The sequence below is a fragment of the Pithys albifrons genome, chromosome 18, assembly GCF_047495875.1.
Source record: "Pithys albifrons albifrons isolate INPA30051 chromosome 18, PitAlb_v1, whole genome shotgun sequence".
Lineage (NCBI taxonomy): Eukaryota > Metazoa > Chordata > Aves > Passeriformes > Thamnophilidae > Pithys > Pithys albifrons.
In genome coordinates, this window is record NC_092475.1 from 15,581,590 (window position 1) to 15,606,984 (window position 25,395).

At 46.7% G+C, this 25,395-nt stretch overlaps 2 protein-coding genes across 4 annotated transcripts; one reads left to right on the plus strand and one right to left on the minus strand.

Annotated features, from left to right (window-relative positions):
• The first annotated feature begins 521 nt into the window (after positions 1 to 521).
• Positions 522 to 5,624, plus strand: LOC139680503 (CMP-N-acetylneuraminate-beta-galactosamide-alpha-2,3-sialyltransferase 2-like). 2 transcript variants are annotated; one of them, XM_071573147.1, is made up of 8 exons: positions 546 to 598; positions 2,075 to 2,237; positions 2,826 to 3,089; positions 3,404 to 3,594; positions 3,872 to 4,051; positions 4,485 to 4,530; positions 4,640 to 4,759; positions 4,870 to 5,624. In XM_071573147.1, the coding sequence occupies exons 3-8, from the start codon at positions 2,838 to 2,840 to the stop codon at positions 5,035 to 5,037; spliced, it is 957 nt and encodes a 318-aa protein (XP_071429248.1). In that variant the 5' UTR covers positions 546 to 598; positions 2,075 to 2,237; positions 2,826 to 2,837; the 3' UTR covers positions 5,038 to 5,624. The 2 variants fall into 2 exon arrangements, with proteins under 2 accessions (XP_071429247.1, XP_071429248.1); XM_071573146.1 differs by lacking the exon at positions 2,075 to 2,237 and having other exon boundaries at positions 522 to 598.
• Positions 5,625 to 6,952: 1,328 nt separating this feature from the next.
• ERGIC3 (ERGIC and golgi 3) lies at positions 6,953 to 24,749 on the minus strand. 2 transcript variants are annotated; one of them, XM_071572565.1, is made up of 14 exons: positions 24,371 to 24,749; positions 24,187 to 24,257; positions 23,579 to 23,666; positions 23,354 to 23,473; positions 22,120 to 22,213; positions 20,850 to 21,015; positions 19,160 to 19,217; positions 15,571 to 15,585; positions 13,772 to 13,803; positions 13,049 to 13,145; positions 11,312 to 11,376; positions 10,371 to 10,507; positions 9,420 to 9,475; positions 6,953 to 7,703 (listed from the first exon to the last, which is right to left on the minus strand). In XM_071572565.1, exons 1-14 carry the CDS (start codon positions 24,456 to 24,458, stop codon positions 7,624 to 7,626), a joined length of 1,167 nt encoding a protein of 388 aa, XP_071428666.1. In that variant the 5' UTR covers positions 24,459 to 24,749; the 3' UTR covers positions 6,953 to 7,623. The 2 variants fall into 2 exon arrangements, with proteins under 2 accessions (XP_071428666.1, XP_071428667.1); XM_071572566.1 differs by lacking the exon at positions 15,571 to 15,585 and having other exon boundaries at positions 24,371 to 24,744.
• Positions 24,750 to 25,395: the final 646 nt, after the last annotated feature.

The following is a 25,395-nucleotide window of genomic DNA, read 5'->3' on the forward strand; positions in this document are numbered from 1 at the left end:
AATCTCAGTCACCAAATCTTGCAATGTTGACCTCCCCTTGGGTAAAATTACTCATGGTTCAGCTTGCACTGCTTTTCCACTGGCTGTGTTTTCTATTTGCCAAGGTACATTTCACAGTCCTTCTTTGTCTTCTCTGAGCCAAAATCCCATTCAGGTGAGTGAAAGAAACATGGTGAGGTGCTGGATACACAAGGTTGTTGAGAGCTCCGTGTTGCCGGTGTCAGTGAGCCATCCCATCCCAGCAAGACACACAGAAGCAGGAGGGCAGTTCCACTCCAGGCAGCTTCTCCCTAACTCAGAGGAACTTATGAATTTCCTGACTTGGCCTTGGGAACATGCCCAGGGCATTCAGCCCCAGTGGGACTGGCAGCTGTCATGGTGCTGGGCTGAGTGAAGGGGCCAGGCCAGGATGCCAGAGTGGCAGGTGCTGCCAGAGAAGGGACAGCAGCCCTGACCTCACTGTGCTGCCTGCTATTCTCCCTCACGTCATTATGCAACACTTCCTCTTCCCGTGGCAGTTGTTGCACTTGCAACAAGCACTGTAGAGGACACCGAGCCCGGAAGCCTGTCCCTGCTCTGCGGTGCTTCCTCCAAGGAGGTGAGGGGCCCTGGGGAACCAGCTGGGGACTGAGAGTCCATGGCACTAGAAGAGGCTCTTTGCCAGCTGTGGGACTGTGGAGCTCCTGGCACTGTTCCTTGGGGCTGAGTGGGAACAGAGACAGGTCTGTGGGTACTGAGTGCAGCCCAGTGCAGGGGCCATATCCTAGGGTGTGGCGGCTTGTGGCAAGTATATCTGGGCTGGGGAACCCCAAGGCCAGGACACAGGGACAGCTGCCATGGTGGGTGCAGGTGGAGAGGTTCTATCCACAGAGCAAGGGCTGCACATGGACACAGGCAGGAAGACAGCACCACTCAACTCTGCCTGTCCAGAGCCCCGCCTGCCTCAGCTGCAGGTGTCTGCAACAAATTGCATGAAAGTTTCCCTGTACTGAGTCCTCTGGCTCTGGGCTTATTGGAACTGCTGCTGCTGCTCATGCAGTCCTCTTCCCGTTCCCACCCCTCCATCAGCTGTGGCTTAAAAATCCCTGAGGCTCCACGAGTGCCTGAACCAGCCCAGGGGACTGCTGGTGCCTGGCCTGACCAGTACATCAAATGGGTACTCTTTGCCTCCATCACAGCAAATGCTTGTGGATGTTTTCAGGAGGGTAAAAGGGTAAGTCATAGGGACCTGTGACTACCAGCAAGGAGGCTGCCAGGGCTGTTGGGGTCCCCCTGAGCCTGAGGGGAGAATAGCCAGCATCTCATGGCAGCAGCTTCCTGCTTGGGAGAACCCACATCTGGGTTTCTGGTGTGCTGCTGCTGACTTTTTTTGTGCTTTCCCTTTCAATATGAGCTGACAGTTCAGTGGCTTTTGGGAAGGGCAAAGGGAACACAACTTGCTGCGGCCACCTGGGATGGTGCAAGTCTCTGATGTTTGGACCTCCTGGGGCAGCAGTTTTGCTAGGGCGCATCCTGGGGTTCAGATTTGAGTGCAGCAGCTTGGACACCATGGTGAGCAGGGACATTCACGCTGCAGGAGCTGCAGAAAATTGTTCATGTGGAGAAATGGAAAACCAGTGCTGACACGTGGCCCTACTCAGGCAACTGGGGGAGGCACAGGGTGCTCCTGTGAGGACAGGAGGAGTTCTCTTTCCTTCAACTTTCCCAAGTACAGAGGGGAAACATTCACAAACTTGCTGTGTTCTCTTCTGACCCTGGGATGGAGGCTGGGCATGAATCATAGAATCAGCTGGGTTGGAAGAGACCTCCAAGATCGAGTCCAACCCTTGATCCAACACCACTGGGATTACTAGATCATGGCACTCTGCCACATCCAGTCTCATCTTGAAAGCCTCCAGGGATGGTGAATCCACCACCGCTCTGGGCCATTCCAATGCCTGACTACTCTCTCTGTAAAGAATTTCTTTCTAATATCCAATATAAACCTCCCTGGCAGAGCTTAAGCCCATGCCTTCTTGTTCTACTGCTGGTTGCCTAAGAGACAAACCCCCACCTGGCTTTAACCTCCTTTCAGGGCGTTGTAGAGAGTGATGAGGTCTCCCCTGAGCCTCCTCTTCTCCATGAAGCTGTGCTCTTCACTCTTGCCTTAGCCCACAGGAGCTAAGTCCTAAGTCACTGAGAGCTTCATAAACTCCCTGAGGACAGAAAAACCCTTTCCCCCCTGACTTCACATTTATGTGAGTACTTTTAGTTAGAAAACAGAAATGTTCTCCCTGGCAATGATTCATTGCCCTTGAAGCTGCAGAACCCCAGGGCCGCTCTTGTGGGAGCTGCACAACACTTGCATGTGCTCAGCTGGGGCAGAACCTGTGGGGTTGCTCTGCATGATGGGGAGGTGCATGGTGGGGAGGTGCATGGTGAGGAGGAGCCCCACTGCCAGCATCTGATCCACTTGGCAGGTGGATGGGCACCGCTTCAGATGAGTGAGTGGGGTTTTGCTTGTGGCCAGGGTGATGATGCTTTGGAGCTTGTTTGCAGGTCAGTCTGCAGACCCTTAAAGTGTTGCAAGCAGAGAGCAGCCCCTTGTACAGCACATGCTGCTAGCCAGCCCTGCCCAGCCCTAAGTAACTGATGGCAGTGGCAGCAGCAGGCCACAGCAATGATGCCATTGAGCAATTTGAAAAGGAAACAAAAATCAGGCTACTTCAGATTGCTCAAGGTTAGTGAGCATCCAAGAGATGTCCTGGGTGGCTTGTGCAGGGAGAGTGGGTGAGAACAGCTCCTGTGGCGGCACTGTCACTGGTCTCTGTGACATCTCACTGCAGGAGGCACACAGGATGGTGAACCAGAGGCGCACAAAGCTGGTGCTGTCCCTATGCCTGCTCCTGGCCCTGTGGCAATGCTTCCGAGCCCTCATGGATGGCTTTGGCCCTGTCCAGTGGGCTCCCTCCCTCCACATCCCTGCTGCCAGCTGCACCATCAGACCCAACAGCTCCACATGGTTCAACGACCGCTACGAGGCAGCCGTAGGGCTCTTGCTGACGGATGCAGCCCATGAGCTCTCCTCAGATGTGGTTCAGTGGTGGCTGGTGAGTGGGGCCATGGGCAAGGACTTGTGGCTCTTCCCAGGTTCCTTGAATCTGTTTGCAATGGGGCATGGGCAAGAATAGATGTGATGGGGATGAATTGTATGTAGGGATATCGACTCAGTTCTTTGTCTCCCTTAACTCTCACTGCCTGCTATGCTGTCCTGCAAATCCCATCTCCCATATATATCCAATGTCCTAATATCCCATCTGTTTCTTCTGTACTTTCTCAGGGCTCTGTTAGGAGGAGTGAGGCTCTGTCTCTGGGTTACTGGTGGGGGGGCTAATGCTGCATGTCACTGTGCTTGCTCCCATAGACCCTGCAGGGTCCCATTAGTGGTATCCAGCTCCAGACCATAATTCGGCAACTCTTCACTGTCCTCCAAGCCCCAGCCAGTGAAATGTGGGACCGACCTCGCTGCAGGACTTGTGCAGTAGTGGGGAACTCAGGGCGGCTGAAGGGGTCCAGCCATGGGCTGCTAATTGATGCTCATGACTGGGTGCTGAGGTGGGTGAATGGCAGGGACTTGGTCTCTGCCTCTCTTCCCAGAACGCTGGTGTGCCATAACCATGCTGTTGAAATCTGCCCAACACAAACCCTGTGATGGGATGGCTACTGACCCTGCTACCTGGAGCCCTCTGTTCTGGGGCACACACTGGTTCTGTGCTGCCTGTGTCCACCCTTTGCTGCTGGTCCAGGCTGACCTTCTGTCCCTGCCTGGCGAGTTGAGGACCAGCATGGCATGCACCTTCATTTTGGGACACACCATCCTGCTGTCCTTTAGGATGAACAGAGCAAAGATCGCTGGCTTTGAGAGGGATGTTGGCACAAGAACAACCCATCACTTCATGTACCCAGAGAGTGCAGTGAACCTTGCACCCGGTGTCCACCTTGTCCTTGTCCCCTTCAAGCCTCTGGACCTGCAGTGGGTGACCAGTGCCTTCTCCACGGGAGAGCTCACACGGTGTGTCAGATTTGGGGATAGCATCTCTTGTGCTGGAGATTCTGTGGATGTCACAGTGTGGTCTGGGGACCCTGGTGCCTCACTCGAGCCCTGGGACCACAGTGTTGGTGGGACAAAGGTTCTGGGTGCAGGTCTTTGTTGCACTTTGGGGTAGTGGACACTGACCTGCCATCCCAGGGCTCATACAACCTGAAGTCCTACCCCCCTGTAAGAGGGATGGGGCTGTCCCCACTGTGAGGCCATGGGTTTGGCATGTCCTCTCCTTGAGCTAGGCCAGGGGATGCTGCCGGGTCAGCCCAAGGGACTGGGAGTGCCACGGGGTTTGGGGTGCCACAGTGCTGGGTGCTGGCAGACACAGAGACCCTCTGTGATCAAAGGGGTGGCCCCAGCAGCAGGAGTGCCACATGCTCACTGCTTGCCTCTGCTTTTGCAGCACGTACGTGAGAGTTAAGCAGTTCATCCAAGCCGACAGAAGCAAGGTAAGGGCTCTGTGGGCTCGAGTTCCCTAGGGGCAGGCAGGACTCTGCTGGGCTGGCTGTCCCACTCCAGCATGGAGAGCAGCTGATGGGTCCTCCGCTCCCCACTCAGGTGTTGATTCTGAGCCCAGCTTTCCTCAAGTACATCCATGACAAGTGGACACAGCACCACGGGCGGTACCCCTCCACTGGCTTCACGGCCCTGCTCTTTGCCTTGCACACCTGCCAGCAGGTGAGCACAGGCCCAGGCACTGCCCCCATATCACCCTGCTTGGTTTGTCTGTGCATCCCCAGGGTGCCCCAGCACCCATGCAGCGATGGCTCTTGCTGCCTTGTGCACAGGTCTCCGTGTTTGGCTTCGGAGCAGACAGTGAAGGGAACTGGCACCACTACTGGGAGAAAAACCGCTGGGCTGGAGCCTTTCGCAGGACAAGGGTCCATGACGCTGATGTTGAATTCAGCATTATTAACAGACTGGCAGATGAAGGCAGGATTTTATTCTACAAATGAGGCACTTCAAGAAATTGAAGCCAAGCTGTTGGGTCAGGAATGGGCAGCCTCTGTACTGTCAGCAGCTGTTTTGGCTCCTTATCTTGTTGCTCCACTCCTTCACCTGGGCTCACAGACCCTGCCACCCCAGGGTCTCAGTGCTACCTGTGATGGTCCCACCAACTGGGCACTGTTGGTGCCATTCTCCTGTGACACCAGGGATGCTGCATTTAGCTGGACATAGGGTGGGCATGGCTCTGCCCATGCTGGTTGAGAGGGAGGAAGAAGAGATGGTGGGGCTGAAGGTGGGTGTGGAGCCTGTGAGCTGCTGTGCTGGCCCCATGGTGGCTATGAAGCCACTGAGTGCCAGGGGTGGACAGTGGCCACTCGAATGCGGTTGTTTGCAGACAGAGCTGACACTTCCACCCACAGATGGCTTCTTGGGGAGTTTTGTAATTGTTCTTTGGGCAGGGTGAGGGGGGCACGTCCCCTTCCTGTCTAACTAAGGAAGTATTTTTTGCATTGTATCAAGGAAGAGTAAGAAGGGAAAAAGTGAAATATGCTGACAGAAGGCAATGGAATCAAATACAGCTGAAGTGATCTTACCTTGAATAAACTTTGAAAATGCATGTGAATCTGTTACCTGCTTTACTTTTATCTGTTACTTAACATTTTATGTTGTTTTACTTTTTTACCCATTACAACTTTGAAAAGGGCACAGTTTAAGCCCCACCTGCCGAACAAGACTGAAGACCCTGAGGACTGAGTGGCCCAAAGGAGGTTTTTCTCCTCCAGAGCAGGGGTAGCAGGATGTCTCTTTATCACTTTCAATCACAAAAATCCTTGAACCAGACTCAGCTTTACCATGGCTATTAGTCACTCAGGCTTTCAGTCTATTAACCAGAACTCTTGTACTTATAGCCTTCCAATTGATAGCAGGTTTGTATTATTTACCTAGTAGTGTCATTGATTTTGTGCCTTTCCAGGCACTTCTGCATCTTTGATTTCCCTTCTTTGTTATTTCCAGTTTCCTTTTCTGAGTGTATTGCACCTTCCCTTGATTTTCTCCAGGTGCTCAGCAGTGCTCTGGGAGATGCTCTCCAATGCTTTTCTAAAGTTTAAAAGTAATTGGTTTCTTATCAAGGACAAGTCAGCAGCTGACAACTGTTTCACTGTGGGTCAAACTCCTGTTGCATTATTTCCATCCACTTCCCCCTCCTCGCTATTCTAACAAATTTAGTTACAAAGCTGAGTGCTCCCATAAGCAACTGAAGTTGTTCAGTTCACTTTTTATTCCTGATGAAACATATAGATATTATGTTCCCTTACACTGCAGCAGTACTATATGATCCTGATCCAAAGAATTCATTAAATATCCTTTTAAAAAAACCTCCCACATTTAAAACAAACCTGGTTTTCAATATTCTAGCTTGGATATTAATGAATCTCCTTACCTACACCTCAAATTACTTCTCTCCCTCGTTGAAAAAAAACAATTTTTTTCTCCCTAATCTACTAATTAAAAGAATCAACCAACCAACAAAACATACTTTGAAATGAATTATAAAACAGCTTTCTCTCTGCAGTATCTGATTCTGTGCCTGTCATGCTCTAAGTGCACTGCTAGATCAATTGCTTGGACTAAGATTAGTCAGTACCAAAGCAAATCAAGAGCTGAGATTTAAAAATAAGCAGCCTGTTTTACCTCAAGAAAAAGCAAGACCCCACAAAATTTTTTTCCTCATTATTTTCAAATTTTTCACAATATAGTTTCACACATCAAGCACTTTACTCACTTGTGTAGATCAGTTAAAAAGAAAAAAAACCCATCCTCATCACAATCTTTACCAACTTTGCCACAATGCAGGTGTGTCTTTTAATCCCAATTCCAATTCAGTACCAGGATTAGTTCAAATAATTTAATTACTCATCCAAATGCTTTACCAAAACAAACAGAGAATGGACTTTATTTCAAAATATACACCACAGGGAAGTGAAAAAAACCCCAATCCAGTTTAAAAATCAATTAAAATTCCAAACATCTTTTTTTTTCTTAAACATCAATTTGCGTCTTTCACAAGAAAAGCAATTGGGAGCCCCTCAGTACAGAAAGCACATCCAAAGTGCTCAGGCTCCCTATGTGGCCCAGTCTGGATGGAAGGCAAGGGATGTGATTCAGCACATTTTCACAGAGGTCTGGCATTAGCACACTCAGAAACATTTTTAAGAAGTTAAAAACCCCAGGTGGTGTTGCTAGAAAGCTTATTTGATGGCAACTTCAATCCATCACAGGTCTTCCAACAATGATGTACATTATTCCTGGAGACAAATAGAACTGGGGGACCACAGACTGACACAAAAGGGGTTTTACAGTAGGGTCTGCACAGCCAGATAAAATGGCTAATCTTTAGAGCAGCAAGGTTCAAGCCTTCCACCCACAAATTAGTGCCAAAGAATGAGGGGACAGTGATGCAGGAGTGGTCGGGGCCATCTGGAAATTCCAAACCTTTGCTCCTGTACTCAGAAGACCACTTATGTTTCAAAAAAACCTGTTTAATTCTCCTTAGAGTTTTGGGGGTTTTAGGGCGGGACAAGGTCATTGCTTATTTATGTTGTCTTCCCAAGTTCAATTTTCTTCTGGATGGCACGTGCTGAGTGATAGATCAGGGAGTCAATGAAACCTGCAACTAAAAGTTAAAAACAAATGGATCAAGCCAGACATGCCTCAAAGAAAGAACAACTCCCAAGGAAAGAAAACACAAACCCTTCTATCAGTGGAAAGGAATCCCAGGTACCCCCCAATACAAAACAGCTGCTGCCCCTCAGAATAAAGTCCTCACTGCCTCAGGACAGACATGACCCAGCTTGCAGAGGTGAAAAAGTCAAACATTTTTCCAGAAAAAGGTCTCTCTTACAGAAGTAAAAATGAGACAGACTGAGTCATGCGTGTTTATTTATGAGTGAGAAGAGTCTGGAGAAGAACCTGATGCCAAGAGCTTTATGCCACATTGTTGCCCTGACCCAGCCTGCCAACGGGAGTTTTCCCATTTCTTGCTCATTTCCCAGTAAACTTAAAAACAAGCTTAAGAGCCCAACACCCACCTGGCTCCCCCCTCCTGGCAGACACTTGCAGACAGCAAGAAAGTCCCCTCTCTTTTTCTCCAGGCTGAGCACCCCCAGCTCCCTCAGCTGCTCCTGGTGCTCCAGACCCTTCCCCAGCTCTGTTCCCTTCTCTGGACATGCTCCAGCTTTTCAGTGTCCTTGTTGTGAGAGGCCCAGAACTGGGCCCAGGACTGGAGGTACCTCAGCTGTGCCCAACACAGGGACAATCACTGCCCCGGTCCTGCTGGCCACACTGTTGCTGGCACAAGACATTTGCCTTAGTGGCCACCAGTTGATCTGACCTCTAGAATACAGAGAGTCTGAGCCTGGTGTGTGGCAGCAAACCTTATGAACTGGCTGTCAAACCCAGTCAGTGCTAGAGGGCACTTGCATTTGTCATGAAAGTATTTTTCAAAGCCTGTAAGAGTCACCCATATAGGAATAGGGTAAAATTCATTGCAGACAGAAATTCTGTTTACCAATATCAGGTTAATTGAGCATTGTGACACTTCAGGTTATGGGAAAACCTTGCAGATAAAGGAATTAAGTGATACAAGTATATGATACAGATGTTACATCACATGGTAGCTGGCTTCTCAGGGCCCTGACCACATCTCCAGGCTGGCCCTTAATAGCCACATCTCTGGCTATGAGCACCCTGGACTATTGCCTGGACAGCAAGGCTGCAGCAAGGCAGAGCCCTGTCCCATGCATGGAGCTGAGCAGACACTGATTAGCTGCTCCAGAAGCCAGCACTGAGAAGGAAGTGCAGACACTCAGATGGCTCTGCAGCAACAGCTTCTCCTCACAGGATGCTGTCTGGTCCCTGCAGAGCACTTGCTGGAGCTCTTGCATCTGGGAGCACAGTTTGAAAACTCGGAGATGACTGCACCCATGGCAACCTGGGTACACAGATTTTACTGGCTTTGGTTCCATGTGAAATCAACTATCTGCTTACAGACCCAAGCTGGTCAAGAAAATTCATGAAGTGTGTGAAAACTGGCTTTGTTTGAAAACAAAATGTTCTGTAGAGCATCAAAATGAAATATTGTGACAGGTCTACAGGTCTAATGAAATGCAATAGTATTACTCTTCTACATCATCTACAGCCTCTTGTATGACTGCAGTGCTAATTACAATCTGGTGCCACTCCTGTGGCTCTGCAGAACAGGCTACATCCCCTCCTGAAGGCTGAAATCATCTCTCCTCATCCAACAGGAATTTATTACCAGGCATGCAGACTTGAGAAAGAGTAAGACAGCAAATGTTTACACTTTAGAAAGAAACAAAAGGAGCAATACCTGTAAATATTCCTCCAACAATGGCACAGACTCCAGTGAGAAAGTGAGTAAAGGACCTAGAATTTGAACGATTAGCAGGAGCTCAGGTAAGTAACAATTAACTAACAAAAACTAATTCATAATTATCATAATGTTCATCAGCCCACATAAGTATGCATTACCTAAATACTCATAGCTGACATTTCACAGATTTAACAATTAAATAACCCCCAACTGGCTACAGAATGGAGTTCTTAAGTGGTACTTTTACTGAGCAGCACTGAGTAGCATGAAGAGCAAGTAGTGAATTTATAAACCTAAAGGATGGACTTTTAATCCCTAAGATATTACCCATGCCTACCCAGCCAGAATGCATAGCAGGCTGCTGTAACACAAAAACTAAATCCCTAAGTACATGTGGATGCATTTCAAGATATGGACATTGCCTGTCCCTCATTATGAACCTCAGTGATCAGACAGCTACAACCCCTTCCACTCCCCTGCAGTTACAAGTCAGTGATCAACCCAGAGAGAAGAAAGAGGTTCCATACTGGCTGTGAGATGCAGAAAAGCTACAGGAAAAGCTGAGTAAGAACCAGTTGGACAATCATGGGGGCTGCTGCAGGTGCTGGGAAGATGGGTATGCTCTTTAAATCTAGTCTTCCCACTAAAAATTAATCTGAACCAAGAACTATTATATCAGACTTTGGCTCTTTGCACCAGTTCCCTTTTCCATGTTGATACTGGATTAAAATGCTTCATGTAATAACAGAAAAAACCTCCATCCCTTACTGCTGTTCACACAGAGAGGAAGGGCCTCAGGGAGCACCTCTTCCTCTTCAGTGACCAGGAAGGATCTGAAAAGGCTTTCAGGTATTTGCACTGCCCTGTCTAAGTGAGGATGAAGTTCTAAGCTATATAAAATGACCAAACCAATGAAGGGTGAACAAACTAGACTGCAATGTCTCTTACCTGTGTTTCTCTGTCAGCTTCACCATCATGGGTGAAAGCTCATACAGCACAAACACTCCAGGCAGACCCTGGTCCCCCAGCAGCCCATTCGCGATCTTCTCATGTCGTGTAACTGAGAACTGGTTGGTCCTTACCACCTACAAAACAGGAAAGAAAGACAGCAAACACTGTTCTGCTAACAGGGCATGGGAGAGCTGACTAAAACATGGGTCCTGGGCACCACATCAGTGCAGTCCTGCCTACTCACTTGTGGGTGGGCTGAGAGTGGTTACAAAGAGCCATGAAGAGCTCTGTCAGGGTCAGGTCCATTTTTGCTACAGGCTATCAGGTAAAGTCACAGTTAGCCAAAGTATGAGGGAGGCATCAGTCCCCAGGCTGGACTATTTGGTCTCTGCTGGCAAGTAATGGCACAAGCTGTGCCTCTCAACTCCAAGTGCCTGTCATCCTCTGCCAACATGCAGTGCAGCTCAGCATGCTTCAGGAGACAGCAGTGGTGGCAGAAAGCCATATTTATTAAAGAGTGAGAAAAACCGGAATACATAAAAGCAGGACAGTGCCAGGGCTGTAGGAGGACACAAATTGCCCATCTTCACACAAACGAAGACCACCCTTCAGCATTCTTCTGTGCCCTGTCATCCTTCTAGGTGTTGTTCATACCAGTCCTACTCTTACAGCAAATCAATTAGTTTTCTGTAAAATGAAATTATGTTCTATCATCCCTAATAAGCTATCTGACACAAATTACAATCCAAGCTCAGAAAGACACTATCCCAGTTTCTTTACAAAATTGCATGTTTGAGGGTCCCAAGCCCTCACCATACAGCACAGCCCCTGGTATCCATCTGGCAGCACACCTGGATCCACAGTCACTGGCAGCATCAAGAATATGAGGAGAAGTGAAGGTTTTCACTTGCCAAAGCGACAGGAAAAAAGGTACTTACTTCACCATCTACTTTCCTATACACTGTGGGGACCACTTTGACAAAATACTGAAACATCATGGAAGCTATAAGCAAAGAGAGACACAATTAGTATCCACAATGAGCTGGAAAGCTTCACTGACAGATCAGGCAGACATGAACTGGTTTTCTTCAGCTTCTCAGGGAACATCTTGCTGCACAACAGCTGCTGCAGGATTACAAGGACAGAACTGTCTGACATGAGTTTTCCTTTTGCCAAAGTGAATCTTGTTCCTGTTCCAACCAAAACCAAAACCACAAGCATTTTGGTCTCAACCAAATGGAAAACCTTCTACAAACCAATTATCTTGCTATAGTTTTACCAGTAAAACTTCTTGAAAATTCTTATTCTAGTTCATGAAAATTCCTCTTTTTAACAACATAGCCCTAAGAAAACATGGCTCTAAATGAGTATCCTCTATCAACTGCAACTAAAACTGCTGTTTTTTTCCTGTAGAAGCTTGGGATTTATTGTATCCAGAGATGAAAAGGAAGATCTGGATCAGGGATGAAAAACATAGGAGAACTCCTTCTCTGGTCTGTTGCCTCAGACCAGCCTGTTCCTCTAGTTCTCTTATGGATAACGAAACGCAGGACTTGCTTTGAAAACCTATTTTCTATGAAATTTCCTAGAGGGGAAGATTATTCATCCATTTCTATAGCAGATGTAATTCTCACATATAATACCTTTGGCTGCAATAAACATAAATTCAAGCTGTAATCTACTTCTCCCACTTCTTAACTGGAGCATGTCTTCAGTCCTAATTCTTCAAGGATTTGCCAATTGGTTATCTGAGGCTCAGGATGAAAAGCTTGGACTTGCAGACAGAATTTTACCAGCCAGCTCCAGGCCCCTCTCAGCCATATGCCATCTTCTTATTTTTCTGTACATTTCTGTACATTTTTTTGCACTATCCCCTGATTTGGATACGAGAATCAAAATCTATGGTGGAAAATTTAAAGAATTAAAGGAAGAATTGAAAGAATGCAGGTAGAACTAACAATCCAACTGCCACTTCAAAGCAAATTACTTTTTTCTCCAAGCTTTATAACATACAGCACCAAGTACCTGCAAAAACAAACTGCAGACTTCAGTGGATCTAAAATAAATAACTGTGCAGTGACAAGTAAAGTGAGGTGAGGATCTTTCACAGAAAAGGCACACAAGCAGGCTTGTGGAAATAAACTCATACACAGCAGCAGCATGAGGAGAGAATTCCCTTTCATTGTGAAGCCAGCAATCTGGAGCTATCTAGAAAAGATCAGCAATATTTCAACTTCAGTGTACTCTTCAGGCTCCTACTGTTGGGTGTATCAAGGTCAGGCAGACACCATAGCTCTCTAGCAACCACTAATTACGCCTTTTTTATCTGCCTTGAATCTTCTGGTTCTCTCCTACTACATATAGGAGTCAGATAGGGCTCTCCTTGAACTACACCTGAGGTAGGCCTTTAATAATGATGTGCTGTACCTGCTGTTGTGCATCCATGAACACTGAACAGAGAGATCTTTCAGAAAGGTCACAGAATCAAAACACGTTGGTAGATCTGTTCCACCTGAATGGAGACAGCTGCTCCAGAAAGAGCACAAGGTGGAGGATTCCACATTCAATGCAACACTGTCAGGGTTCTTATTAAAATTGGGAACTTTCCTCCTGTTCTGTTCTAATACTTATTAATACAGACACTTCAAAAGAGATTTCTCCCAGATGGCTTTTACCTTGCTGTGCAGTGATGGCTGTCCCATCCAGAGGGTTCACAATGCCTGGATAATCCCTTCCAAATGAGAGGTGTTTGATAAAGTGCGTCATATTGATCTGAAACAGAAATGCTAATAACTCAAACAACTGCACAGCACACGAGGGGAAAGGTTAGGGGCCTAAAGTTCACCATTTTTCAGAGCACGGGTCTAGAACAGAGAAAGGTCCTTCTCTGCACATCCTAACAGTACAACACATGCTCTTCTCTTTTATTCATAGGAGATTTCAAGATGTGGAATTTCTCCTTATCCTGCTGGAAGTCCCCAGATGCCAGTCCCTGTACAGAGCAGGCTCTCCCACCCATTCCTCTCCCTGCCACAGGGGCACCAGGCTGTGAGCTGCCTCAGTACACAGGTATGAGCACAATCTGCTTTCCTGCCAGCACGAGGTAAACTCCAACAGATTCAGATGCAGTTGTGAAAATGTCAGCCTTAGAAAGCCGGGAAGCATAGATTAAGGAGCAAGACAGGCTCAAGAAGAGGGGAACATGCTTGCCAAGCAGCATGCAGATGTCCCAGAACATTTTTCAGAGCCCTGTGTGAAAGCAGGTCCCAGGTTCTGCTCAGATCCATAAAGCCAAATGTGCCACAATCAGTACACCAGGATGTCAATGTGGCAATAGGAGGAAAATCCAAAAGGAAAACAGACCAAGAGAACTAGAACACTACCTTGGGACCACTTACATTATCAAGTCCAAAGCTCTGCAGATCATGAACTGCAACAGAAAAAAAGTTTAACATTATCCTTCAGAATCTCACAACAAGCCTATCTGTCAACCACATTTTAACAATGTACTTTATAGCTATATACATATTCTAGCTATAAACCTCTCACTTCTATTACAGTCTAAAATGGCAAGAAAACAGCCTTGGATCTGCAGGATCCTGGTGTTTATTAGCTTCATTTCATAGGGAGTCACATGTGTTGGCATGTGAAGTTGAGTTAAGGACCAGTTAGGAGGACAAAACTAATAGGAATAGTACAGTACCAGAGAAATTGCAGGGCAGCACTTGGGAAGGATCAGGCATCAACTAACCTGTTACACTTGATTTATGTCATGTGACCCATATTAACTGTTATGACTTCCCAAAACATCCCCACAGTGCTCTGCTATGCCTTCCACAGATAAAACACCAATTAAGTAGTTTTCATAAAACTCCTCTCCAACAAGTGACTTACAACTCTGCAATAAAGCAATTTATATGCTCAGTTTCTAAAACAGTCTTCCACCAGACTACAGATTTATTGATCTTTGATCACTGAGGATTATGCTAAGCCCAGGGGTACATACTCTATGTTGCAGACAAATGTTCAGCTAGCCACAGCTTGCTTAACATGAACCAACAGGATATTTAGCCTGCTTAGAGAAGAAACAGGAGGAGGCAACAGAACAGAAGATCTTCAGGACACTGTCACTCAGGACCAGAGACTGTTCTTTCTGGAGAAACAAACACGTTTCTTCGGTTCCCTAATCACAACTAATTGCCCAGTCAGGCAAAATAAAGAGACCTGTAAAACATCCTAAGTTTGTCAAGAATTCTGTTTTTACAGAACCAAGACTTCTTCACTGTTTTTGGTTAACACAGTTTTAAACAACTGCTGTCTATCTGAAGAATTCTCCCCATCTTGCATTTCTGCCTTGAATGACCACAAGGCCTCCTTAGACTCCGAAATTCAGTCCTGAACCCCTGAAAGGGGACTAACAACACTTATGGCCATCCACGGCTCTGTCAACAGACATGTGAAGACTCCAAGAAACCAAAGACAGCCACCCAAACACCACTTTTCAAACTGGGGGTGAATTTTATGGAGGAAAGCATCTTACAGGAGCACAGTGATAGGAAGATGATGAGTGGCAAAAGGATGCATTGTGAAGAAGGCAGTGAGGCAGGGAGCAACACAGGAATGGTTGCAGCTCAGGGAAGGAGTAAGCTAAGCTGAGAGTCTGAGACCTCTGCCAGATGTTACTGACTAGAAACACCACATCTCAACCTGCAGCCACCACAACTGCCCTTAGAAAAATCCAATGGCTTACAAACCCTCAGAAAACTTCCTACGGACTGTTCAGAGATCAGCAGGCTTGGTGCATGAATCCTGAGCAGAAATTCTCTAGCCTGTTGTACAAATGAGATTAAATAAGATAATTCTCTCATCTGACTTGAAAAGGCAGAAGTCCCTCCAACGTGTCAGCATCTTCAACACATTAGCTGCACAGTGCAGCTAAACATTTGCCAACACATAATCTCCAACACTGAGGTATTAGAACCATTTAAGACAAGGATTCTCAACCTTTTCCATCTCATTTACCACAGAAGAATGACCTGGGATGGCTTTCCTTTTAGATTCCAGGAAATCTTCTCAAATCCCAGCCTACATCAACAGCTCCTCCCAAAGGAGATTTATGGGCACAGCAAATAACAGAAACTATGTTAGCTCGGTAGTAAAGTTTTTCGGAGGAAAAGAAGGATACAGCAACACTTACTCTCAACAGCGTGCACTGCAAAAACAAGCAGAGTAGGAGAGAAAAGAGAAATGTTCAGGTCCTTATAATGAAAAGATACAGAGATTCAGAAGAGTAGTGTTTCAAACTCATATCAAAAAGGGGAAGAGTAACATCTTTGCTAGTGTACTTTCTAGGCCATATGAAATGACTCCTTAGCTTGCTGAAGGACTGTATACAGTCAAGCAATCATATAAAGTGTAACAGAGAACCCAAAATGCAGGAATTAATCACCAAAAGAAAAAACACAGTGGGATATGCATCTATGTTAAGTGAGCTCTAAAGCAGCAAGCCAGACAACAATGCTGGTTATACTTAGATTCTTTTTCAGTCATAAGGTAAGAGAGAGGTCATTTTAGGAGCAGTCAAAGATATCCAGAAATGCACTCAAGGTTTACATTCACAACATATTAACATTCGAAGCTGGGTATCAGAGTTTTATTCTTAATCAGTTCTGTGCTACTTTCATCCCACCTAATGTACAGAGAAGGTAAAAAACCATGAGGCTGGTTTTGCTCACTCTGTTGCAACATCCCAACAAAGGTCAGTACCAGGAAGGATGGGAGGCAGGGAAAATGTATGTTTGGACATTATACCTCAAGCAGGTTAAGGAAACTCCTTTTTTTCTTATTTCAAAAGCCTGTTCATGTATCCTCAACACTGTGCAATATAGATATATATATATATATATAACACTAATCAGTAACTGTTATGGACTTACAGGGACTTACAGACTTAGGGGCCTCTGAATCCTTCACAGAGCCCTTTTGATACCCTTTGCCCCATGTTATATCTCTGGTGATGCTTCTACAATAGCAGGGGCTTTGGTATGGAGCAGGTGTGGCTGCTCCAGAGGGCTGCTTGACAAATGTTAGGCATTTCCAACAACTTCAGCTCCGAGAGATGACAATGCAGTGACAAATGAAAATGTTGCATTTGAGGTCTCCAAAACAGACTTCATGTAACTTGACAACAGTTTGTCCAACAGAAATGGGTGAGACTTGTGTCCTTCAGCACTCAGACAACCAACTCTGAGGAGTTCACCAGTATAAAAAGAAAAGTCCTTAGCAATGCTGAGGATGAAGCAAGACTCTCAGCCTCCTGCATTCAACATGAGGATGAAACCAGTTCCCCAGTTCTACTTTGGGACAGAAGTTAGAATGAGCTTACACACACTCCTGCTATGGAGGGAATACTCTACAGGTGATCAGCAGAGGATTTGGATTTCCTCCACTCTGAACTGGTGTCCTTGAGTGATGGAGATTGAGTCCACATAATTTTTCTTCAAGAATGTTGATGGGCAGAACTGCTCAGATAAGGAACTGGTATCTGTAGAGGCCTGTGCAATAGCAATAGGCCCACAACTAGTAGGGCCACAGGAAACCAACAGAGAAGGAGGCTGCAGTCTCTGCAGAAAAAAAGAGTTCGTGTCACTTGCTCTTGGTTGACATTCAGAAGATGCCAAGGGACTAGAAAAATGACAACCAGTCAAAGACTTGGTATCCTTTTGCAATTCAGCAATCAAAACATTTAAAAGTATGTAAAATAAGAGAGGCTATTAGAGGTCATCCATAGTGTCCAAAGACCTTCAAATAGGTTCTGCCTGTCAAACAGTTTCTAGCAGAGAAGGAAATAAACTCTGCCTTAAGTACATAAGCAGAATATTAATGAAGAGGTACAAACCACTGGATTTGGGCTCTTAGAGAGATAACAAACTCCACAGCTTTCTAACAAAGCTTGGTGTCTCCAAAGAGGCAGACAACAGTGAAGCAACTCTAACCTCAGCCAGAATCAAATGAATAAGCAGGGTTTGAGGGTGTGCTGCTTGGAACAGAAGTCTCAAAATATTTGGCTCTGGTTCTCCCTTACTGCAGGAGAGCCAGAACTACTAGTTTCAGAGCCAGAAAGTCTGATTGGAAGTGCCCAGTACACCTCACCATCTCTTTCAATCCTCCTCCTGGGAGGACCTGGGATTCTCAGTGCAACTGGACAACACATGAGCCAAGGAACAAGAGAAGACCATTTGCAGCCAGTATGACATTCAGTGTCTTCTCTGACACTGGTGATGCAGCATCGTCGTGCAGGCCTACAGCAACCAGCTTGCAATGCTTCCACTCACTTGGGATGAAAATGAACCTCAACTGCTTGCTTCGCAAGCAACACATTTCCCAAGCTTCAGCTCAGATTCTCTGGGAACACAGTATGTGAAGGACAGAGATGGAGTACCTGCCCAAGAAGTGCACGCATTATATTTATGCACTACCTATAAAGTCATGAACCATTATAGATGGCACAAAGGCATCAGATCAGCTGTGTGAATCATCCTAGAGAGGACAGTTCTGATGACCTGAGACTAGGGATGAATAGCAATACACACTGAAACATCTAGTAGTGAAAAAAAACATGAAAATACGAACAAAGCCTCTATTGCAGAAATACCTCTAGCAGTGAAGTGCTCAGCCTCCAGCGCAGAAATGGAGTTGGGGGTGTCAGTGGTTGAGAAGCTCAACCTGGCCTTTCCATGTGCAACCCAGAAACCTTCTGCATCCTGGGCTCATCCCCAGCAGCGTGGACAGGAGGGTGAGGGGGTGGATCTCCCCCTCTATTCCACCCAGGAGAGACCCCATCTGCAGGGCTGCCTCCAGCTCTGGGGTCCCCAGTACAGGAAAAATTTGGACCTGCAGGAGCGAGTCCAGAGGAGGCCATGGAGATGCTCCGAGGGCTGGAGCTCGTCTGCTCTGGAGCCAGGCTGGGAGAGCTGGGAGTGTTCACATAGGGAAGAGAGAGCTCCAGGGAGACCTGAGAGCCCCTTCCAGTGCCTGAAGGGTCCCTATAAGAAGGACTGAGAAAGACTTTTTTATGGGACCTGTCGCAATAGGACAAGGGGTAATGGTTTTAAACTGAAAGAGTGTAGATTCAGACTAGATATAAGGAAATAACTGTTATATGCTAAAGGTGGTGAGGCCCTGGCACAGGCTGCCCGGAGAAGTGGTGTATGCCCAGTCCCTGGAAACATTCAAGGCCAGGCTGGATGGGGCTGTGAGCAACCTGGTCACATGGAAGGTGTTCCCACTCATTGCAGGGGGGTTGGACTAGTTGGCCTTGAAAGGTCCCTTCCAGCTGAAACCATTCCATGATTCTATAAACAACCACTCTTGTTCTGGCCACTGTGTATTCATATATATACCTGAGGAAGCCCCTCACAACTTAAATTTTACTCTGAGAGTCCTGAATGGCAGAAAATACCTTTTCCAGATGTACTGGTACTCAGGTCCTGGACTGAACACCTTACTTGAGGTTGTTTTACTGCAGAGCAGCAAAGTTGCATAGAACTGAGAGGCTGCCCAGAAATATTCCCTCCTAAGTTCTTCCACACCCATGTGGCAGCATCTGTAGAAACCACTTTCCTGTTTGTCCATCATAGTTCTAAACCTCTGTAAAAAAACATCATTCTTCCCACTGAAGCAGTGGTGTTGTCATTATGTATAGCAATGCAAAGATATTAAAAGAAAATTGTCAGATACACTTGAAAGCAAAAGGTCATAGTAAGCAGGAAAAGAAAATACTTTACCATGTACATGAGACTGTTGGAAACTTTTTCCTGGTGCAAAGTGGAAATTTCCAGCTACCTGCAGGAGACAGTAACTTTTCATTAAATGGTCCAAGTCTATGTAAGTAAAGCTGGTTGTGCTGGTGATTGTATTTTTAACCTTTTGTTTACACAAGACAGACACAAACAACTCATTTTCATAGGTGACAGTGTCAGCAGACATTATTGTAAGAGAGGTATCAATTTCCCTGTTCCTCACAGACAGTGATGTTGAAAGCCATAATTGCATACTGATGGGGATAATAGCTATTCTATGCAGATTACTCAGTGGACATAAAGACGGGGAGAGGAAGGAATTAACTCCCAGTACGAGGGAACTGAATGGTGCTGCAGGAAACACAAAACAGTATCAGAGAAAGGGACTGCAGAGAGTAACCAAGAGTGAGCAGGGTAAGAAAACCCTTCACAAAATAATCAATACTGATCCAATGTGTACACCCATGAAAATGAGCTGCATGCAAAAATAAAGCACTAAACCTACCATAAAAAAAAAATTCCATACAAACACCCCCCAAAACCTGAAAGATATCAAACTGTTAAAATTTAATCCTGGACTTTGAAAGGGGATGTGGATAGAAGGTGCCAATTCTCCCTGACTCTTACTAGCAGTCATATACACTCTCCCCTGGAAGATGTAAATGTCCCAAGCTCGTATCTTACACTACACCTTCGATGTCTGGGGCAAACCCAGGCCTTTTGTTAAGTGCAGACCTGTTGAGAATGAAGATGGGCAAAATTACAAGTACCTAAAAACAGCCCCTAGAAATTTCCCCAGTGACACTCACACTTGGACCCTTCCTACCTCCAGTATTGCCCTTGGAATATTCCTGCTCATCACACATTGTGAGAGAGGGTCCCATAACAGCTCAATTCCCAGGATGATGCTCAAATTACAATGTCTGACTTCTGTGTACAAGGTCTATTTTCCAGAAATAAAGACTGTGATCTCCAGGAGGAGTACACAAAGATTAAAATTCCCCCCAAAAAACCCCACCAGAGTTTGAAATAAAACAAACAAAAAAATAGACTGGGTTTGAATTCTAGAAGGCACTTGGGTATATAAAGTGTGTGTTCTGGGTTGGGTAACCTGCTAAACTGGCAGGGTAGTTACACAGTTACCTAGTACATCTTGTACCTTTTTATACATTACTTGCAAAAATCACCTCTCAGCATTTTCATCTTTGACAACCACCTCCAACAGACTTGCTTTCACTGGTTTTCTAAAGAAGGTAACATTTCATTCTCTCCAGGACCTCTGTGGCCAAGCTGTTGGTTACTGCTATCTCCAGCATCCACTGGTGGCCTCTGATTTAAGATTGGAAGGGCACATGGGACAATTCAAGTTCAAATAAGCTGCCTCTCCTCCTCCAGAAATCTCAGCAAAAAGACTCAGTACCCAGGTGGGAGAAAAAGAGCAACTTCTCCAGCTGCCATGCTTCCCATCAGCTCACACAAGGCAAACCAGTATGTCTTTTCCCACCACTTTTCCTGACCCTTTTCCAGAACTCCATGACAGGTACAAGGACCTTGCTGATCCCAGAGGTTATTCTATGACAGACCTAAACCTGGAAAAGGGGAAGAATGGCCCAACTCTGCCCTTTCACAGTCCTCACCATCATGCAGCAGGTTCACAGCAAAAGCTCTCTCTCACCTTGTTGACCTCTAGGAAACCATACACTTGGCAGCCCTCATTCTTCTGCTCTTGCATTTTCTGGCTAAACCCTTCCCTCTTGCACTGCTCTATGCTATCCGGGTTCTTGAAGGCCCAGCCTCGCCGCCTGTATGCTTCTCTGACATCATCACAAGTATTACAACACCTGCAAAAAGCACAAGCACCATCTTACCATCTTTATCGCTAAGAAGAGATGCTCCAGCTCAGGACTTGAATCCTTGGCAGATTCTTCTTCAAAAAAGCAATAAAGCAAATGCTGGGGACTGGACACTGAAAGGCGGCTTAATGATTCTGAAAGAGCTCAAGCTTTCTGATGCACCTTTTGAGATTCTGAGGTGAGGGTGAATGCAGGACTGGAGTCTGGAGAGGGTTCTGCCTGCCCATTTACACAGCCAAGGCAGCCGTTGACAAAGAACTTTGCCACAATGCCAGTGTCCCACAGCTAGGAGCAGTTTGGAGCTGCCTCACGTGAACAAGGCATGTGTCTATTCCTCCTTTCCTCTGTTTTTACGCCAAGACGTGGGGCTAAGAGGGAGGCTTAATAGCAAACTTCCTTTGTACTTTTCTACCTCTGGATAACACCTCAGTTACCAGAAAAAAAACAAGTTTCTTTCTTTGGTTCCACGTTTTGCTGGACCAAAGATAAACTGAAGGCAGGAATTACGAATCCCTCAAGATGGAAACTTCTCCGGGGAAGGACACAACTTGACAGATGGGACAAACCAAGTTAGTAACAAGCCAAAAATAGCCAAGGTTAGTCCAGAACAAACAGACTATCACAGATCCATTCTCACAGCAATTTGCAGGTAGGAGGAATGAGAAACATCAAAAGACACCCATTGCTTGTGTGTGTGATAGATGTCTGGTCTTTTTCCTGTCAGAATGTAATGCCAGCAGCAGAAGTGAGAAGACAAGGCCATAACCGAGTTTTATGTCAAGACAGCTCATGTAACAATGAAATCATTCACACACCTCCCCTCGGGACACCAAATAAACACAGAAAAATATTCTTGAGCTGCTTAAACAGGCATGCAGACAATCCTGACAACCTAACTGCCCCTTCTTAACCATCATGAGTGCAGCTTCCAAAGGCTTCCAAAGCACAACAGGTCTCATCACTCTCTGAACATGTGCCCAGGAGGAGGATTTCACTGCACAGACCTTCACAGACATTTGGAAAAAAATACACATGTAACACACCTGTATGAATTCAAGTGCCAAGAAGATAGGAAAAGGTGTAAAAGGTTACCGAATGTCCTCTGACTCTGCCCCATAACAGCTCTCGCAGCGATCAGCATCCAAGGAATTTGGATCGAACACTTTTTCTTCTTCTTTCCCCAGCTCTAAGACAGAAGAGGATTCAAAGAAATGAAGCATGCCTAGAAATTCTGTCTTGTATTCTTGATATGCTATATACACAACGACTGTTCCACACACATCCTGCACCCAAAGCCCACCTGAAATGGTATGTACAGAGCCTCCTGAGGTGTGATATAAGAGAAGGAGGAGTGTAGCTTTTGTCACCTCAAGAACAGCTTCCATGGAGAGAACTGGCTACCCGTAAGCCTTGCTGGAGCATCAATCAGACATTTCTTGCATAAAGACTTTGCTAAAACGTTGTCTAAAGGAGATCCAATCAGTATATTATGATTGATACAGGACCTACTCCACAACATGCTAAACAGTTTTTGTCCTCAGACCTTACATTTGTACTATCAAAACCTGCGAGGGCTGCTCCATGAAACAGCAGTAAGAGCACTGTCCCCACACTCCCAGGACAACTGGAGACTGCCAACTCTGCAGCTCTTGGCTTAGCTTAACCTTTCAACATTAGGAAGAAAAATGGTCAAATGAAGTGCTACAAAGCTACAAATTTGGTCATGCCGATACGTAGAACCTCACCAACTTCCAGAAATGGGAATAAGGAGTGCATGTTTTGGAAAGGAAAAAGAAAAGTATTACTGTGAGATTGCAATGCTTTGCCAGAATCATTTCCAGTTTGTATCAAAGTACAACGATGAGTCATAACATGTAAAAACTGTAGAAGAGAGGCTTATAAAGCCAAGGATCACTTATTACAGCTTGTAACCAATAAATCAACTCATATGTGTTTATACAGTATCCATGAACACACATGAAGTTAATAATGAGCAAATTTGGGCTTAAGGGTCAAGTCACTAGAGCCCTCCCTGGAGAGAGGCTCTTTCCTCAAACCACATCATCCCATCTGACCACCTACTGTGATTTAAAGATACAACCAAAGCCAAGTATTGGCAGAGCAGCTGCTTGATTTCTAGTCACACAAGACCATTAACTGAGCATTTTATTCCTCAAATGCATCCATAGGTCTTTGCCATAGTCTTCAAGACTTTGTGGCATTTAAACACTCTACTGCTGTCACTTGTCCCCATGAATCTCAAAACAGGCATACAGTGGGAAGACTATCAGAGCATGCATCCAGGACAGGTAGAACAGCATCTTACCATGTCTCTCAGCCTCTGGTGTCACACGATTGCCAGCTTTATCCAATCGTTGTTTGAACAGATTGTGCTCTACATCCAGCTGCTGCTCTCCTGCTACGTCCATGGCATCGATGCTCAAATCTGAAAGCAACGAGAAACAAAGTGGTCAGTTGTTATGGCACATTGAGCCTCTTAAGCCCCTGCCCAGGATGAAAATTATCCTCAGTTTTCACAAGTCAGACTCACAAGCACAAGGCATATGTGGAAAAATGACATCTAGATTGATCTTCAGTTTATCTCCCCTTGATTTGTCAACGTACAATTCTGGATGAACCTGGGAACAAAAGAGAAACAGAGAGTACCATTTTGCTTGGAAAAAAGTGAAAAGACCCCTTTCCCTCGGGTGCACTGGCCCAGAAGCTGATTCTCAAAACAGAGCATTTGCCAGACACCTGAGCTGCTGCTGCCCACACGGCAGTGGTGTTAAAAAAGAGAATGGCTGGGGGATGTCTGAACGTGGGGAGGGGGTGAGGGTTCCACGCTTGCTGCCCTTTCCTGGCTGGACACACTTGGCACAGCTGGGCACGGCTGGGCTCATCTGGCAAGGCAGGGCACACTTGGCACGGCTGGGCACACCTGGGCACGCTTGGCATGGCTGGGCACTGCTGGGCACACTTGGCACAGCTGAGCACACGTGGCACACCTGGGACTGCTGGGCACACGTGGCACAGAAGCGGGGAGGGGCTGTGCACAGCTGGGCACACACAGGAGGCCACAGGCCGGGGCACAGCGGCCTGCGGGGCTGAGGCGGGCGAAGCTGTTCCGGGGCAGCCCGCGGGGGCACCGGCACTCACCTCCTTGGTGAGGTAGAACTGCAGCTCCGAGCAGAAGAGCAGCATCATGAGGAGCCCGCTGACAGCCGTCACTGTCGGGCAGAGAACCGCTGTCAGCGCTGCCGCAGCCCGCCCGTCACCGCCCCAAGCACCAGCCTGCCGGGGCACCCCGGCCGCTCGCGGCCCGCGCAGCCGGCTTGCTCACCCAGCGCTCCTCCGCACGTCTTGACCCGAAAGTCTTCCAGGGTCTTGGGGAAGGCATCGAAGCGCTTCAGCCGCCACAGTGAGTCCATGACGCGGCGCGGCCCGGAACCGAACCCTCCTTCCGGGGCCACCCCCGCCCCCGGGCCCGCCCGCAGCTCAGAGCGGCTCTCGTTGCCCGGGACTCGCTCCCCGTACCGGCTGCGGCCTCCAGCGGTGCCAGCGCTGCACTTGGGCACTGAGGCCCTTTGGGGAGCAGCCGAGCTGTGCCCTGGGCTGGCTGTCGCGGACAGCAGAGCGTGCCCGCAGAGTGCCCGTGCTCTGGAGAGGCGCAGAGAGGGCAAGGGAAAGGGCAAGGGCGAGGAAAAGGGCAAGGGCCAGGGAAAGGGCAAAGGAAAGGGCAAGGCAAGAGGAAGACAGACAGGAAAGGGGCAGGGCAAGCGGAAACTGCCCATTCTCTCCCCTGCCTTCAATCCCTGCTGTGCTCTCTCCACCACTTCTTTCTGTAACACCTCAAATTCCCGTTTCTCCTCACATGGAATAGCTCTACCCTCAAGAGGGGACGTCCCACAATAGCTCGGAAGAGACTCATTGTGCCAGAAAGAAACAAGTTAATAATTATTATTTTTAATTTTTTATTATTTTATTTATAATACATGTATTTATATATATTTATATAAATGTATATATTTATATTTATATTATTTATATTTTTACAGTTACATATATTTATGTAATATATTAATATAATGTTATCTATCATCATGGCCAGGCTTCGCGAACGAAGATTTGAGAAGGGCACTACCCACACTTGCTGCAAGCTGCTGGTGGCTAAAAAGGCCAATACGGGATAGGCAGGTCCGGTCACAAAAGGCACAGCAGAACGTCTCCCTGGGTGACATTGGCAAGGAACGGTTCTTTCTACGTTGTCTTTTCTACTCAAGACTGACTCTCCGTGCATTCTCAAAGGAAGCAGCAGCGTCGTGAATGGTGTGTCTCCATGAATCCCGATTGGAGGCCAGAGTGGAC

Coding starts and splice junctions, on each gene's coding strand:
- LOC139680503 (XM_071573146.1), top strand. CDS start 2,838: ATGGTGAACCAGAGGCGCACAAAGCTGGTGCTGTCCCTATGCCTGCTC. Junction 4,052..4,484: donor TCCACGGGAGAGCTCACACG/GTGTGTCAGATT, acceptor CTGCTTTTGCAG/CACGTACGTGAGAGTTAAGC. Junction 4,760..4,869: donor CCTTGCACACCTGCCAGCAG/GTGAGCACAGGC, acceptor CCTTGTGCACAG/GTCTCCGTGTTTGGCTTCGG.
- ERGIC3 (XM_071572565.1), bottom strand. CDS start 24,458: ATGGACTCACTGTGGCGGCTGAAGCGCTTCGATGCCTTCCCCAAGACC. Junction 21,016..22,119: donor GCAGAGTCAGAGGACATTCG/GTAACCTTTTAC, acceptor TGCTTTTTGCAG/GTGTTGTAATACTTGTGATG. Junction 11,377..13,048: donor AGCCATCACTGCACAGCAAG/GTAAAAGCCATC, acceptor CTTTGCTTATAG/CTTCCATGATGTTTCAGTAT.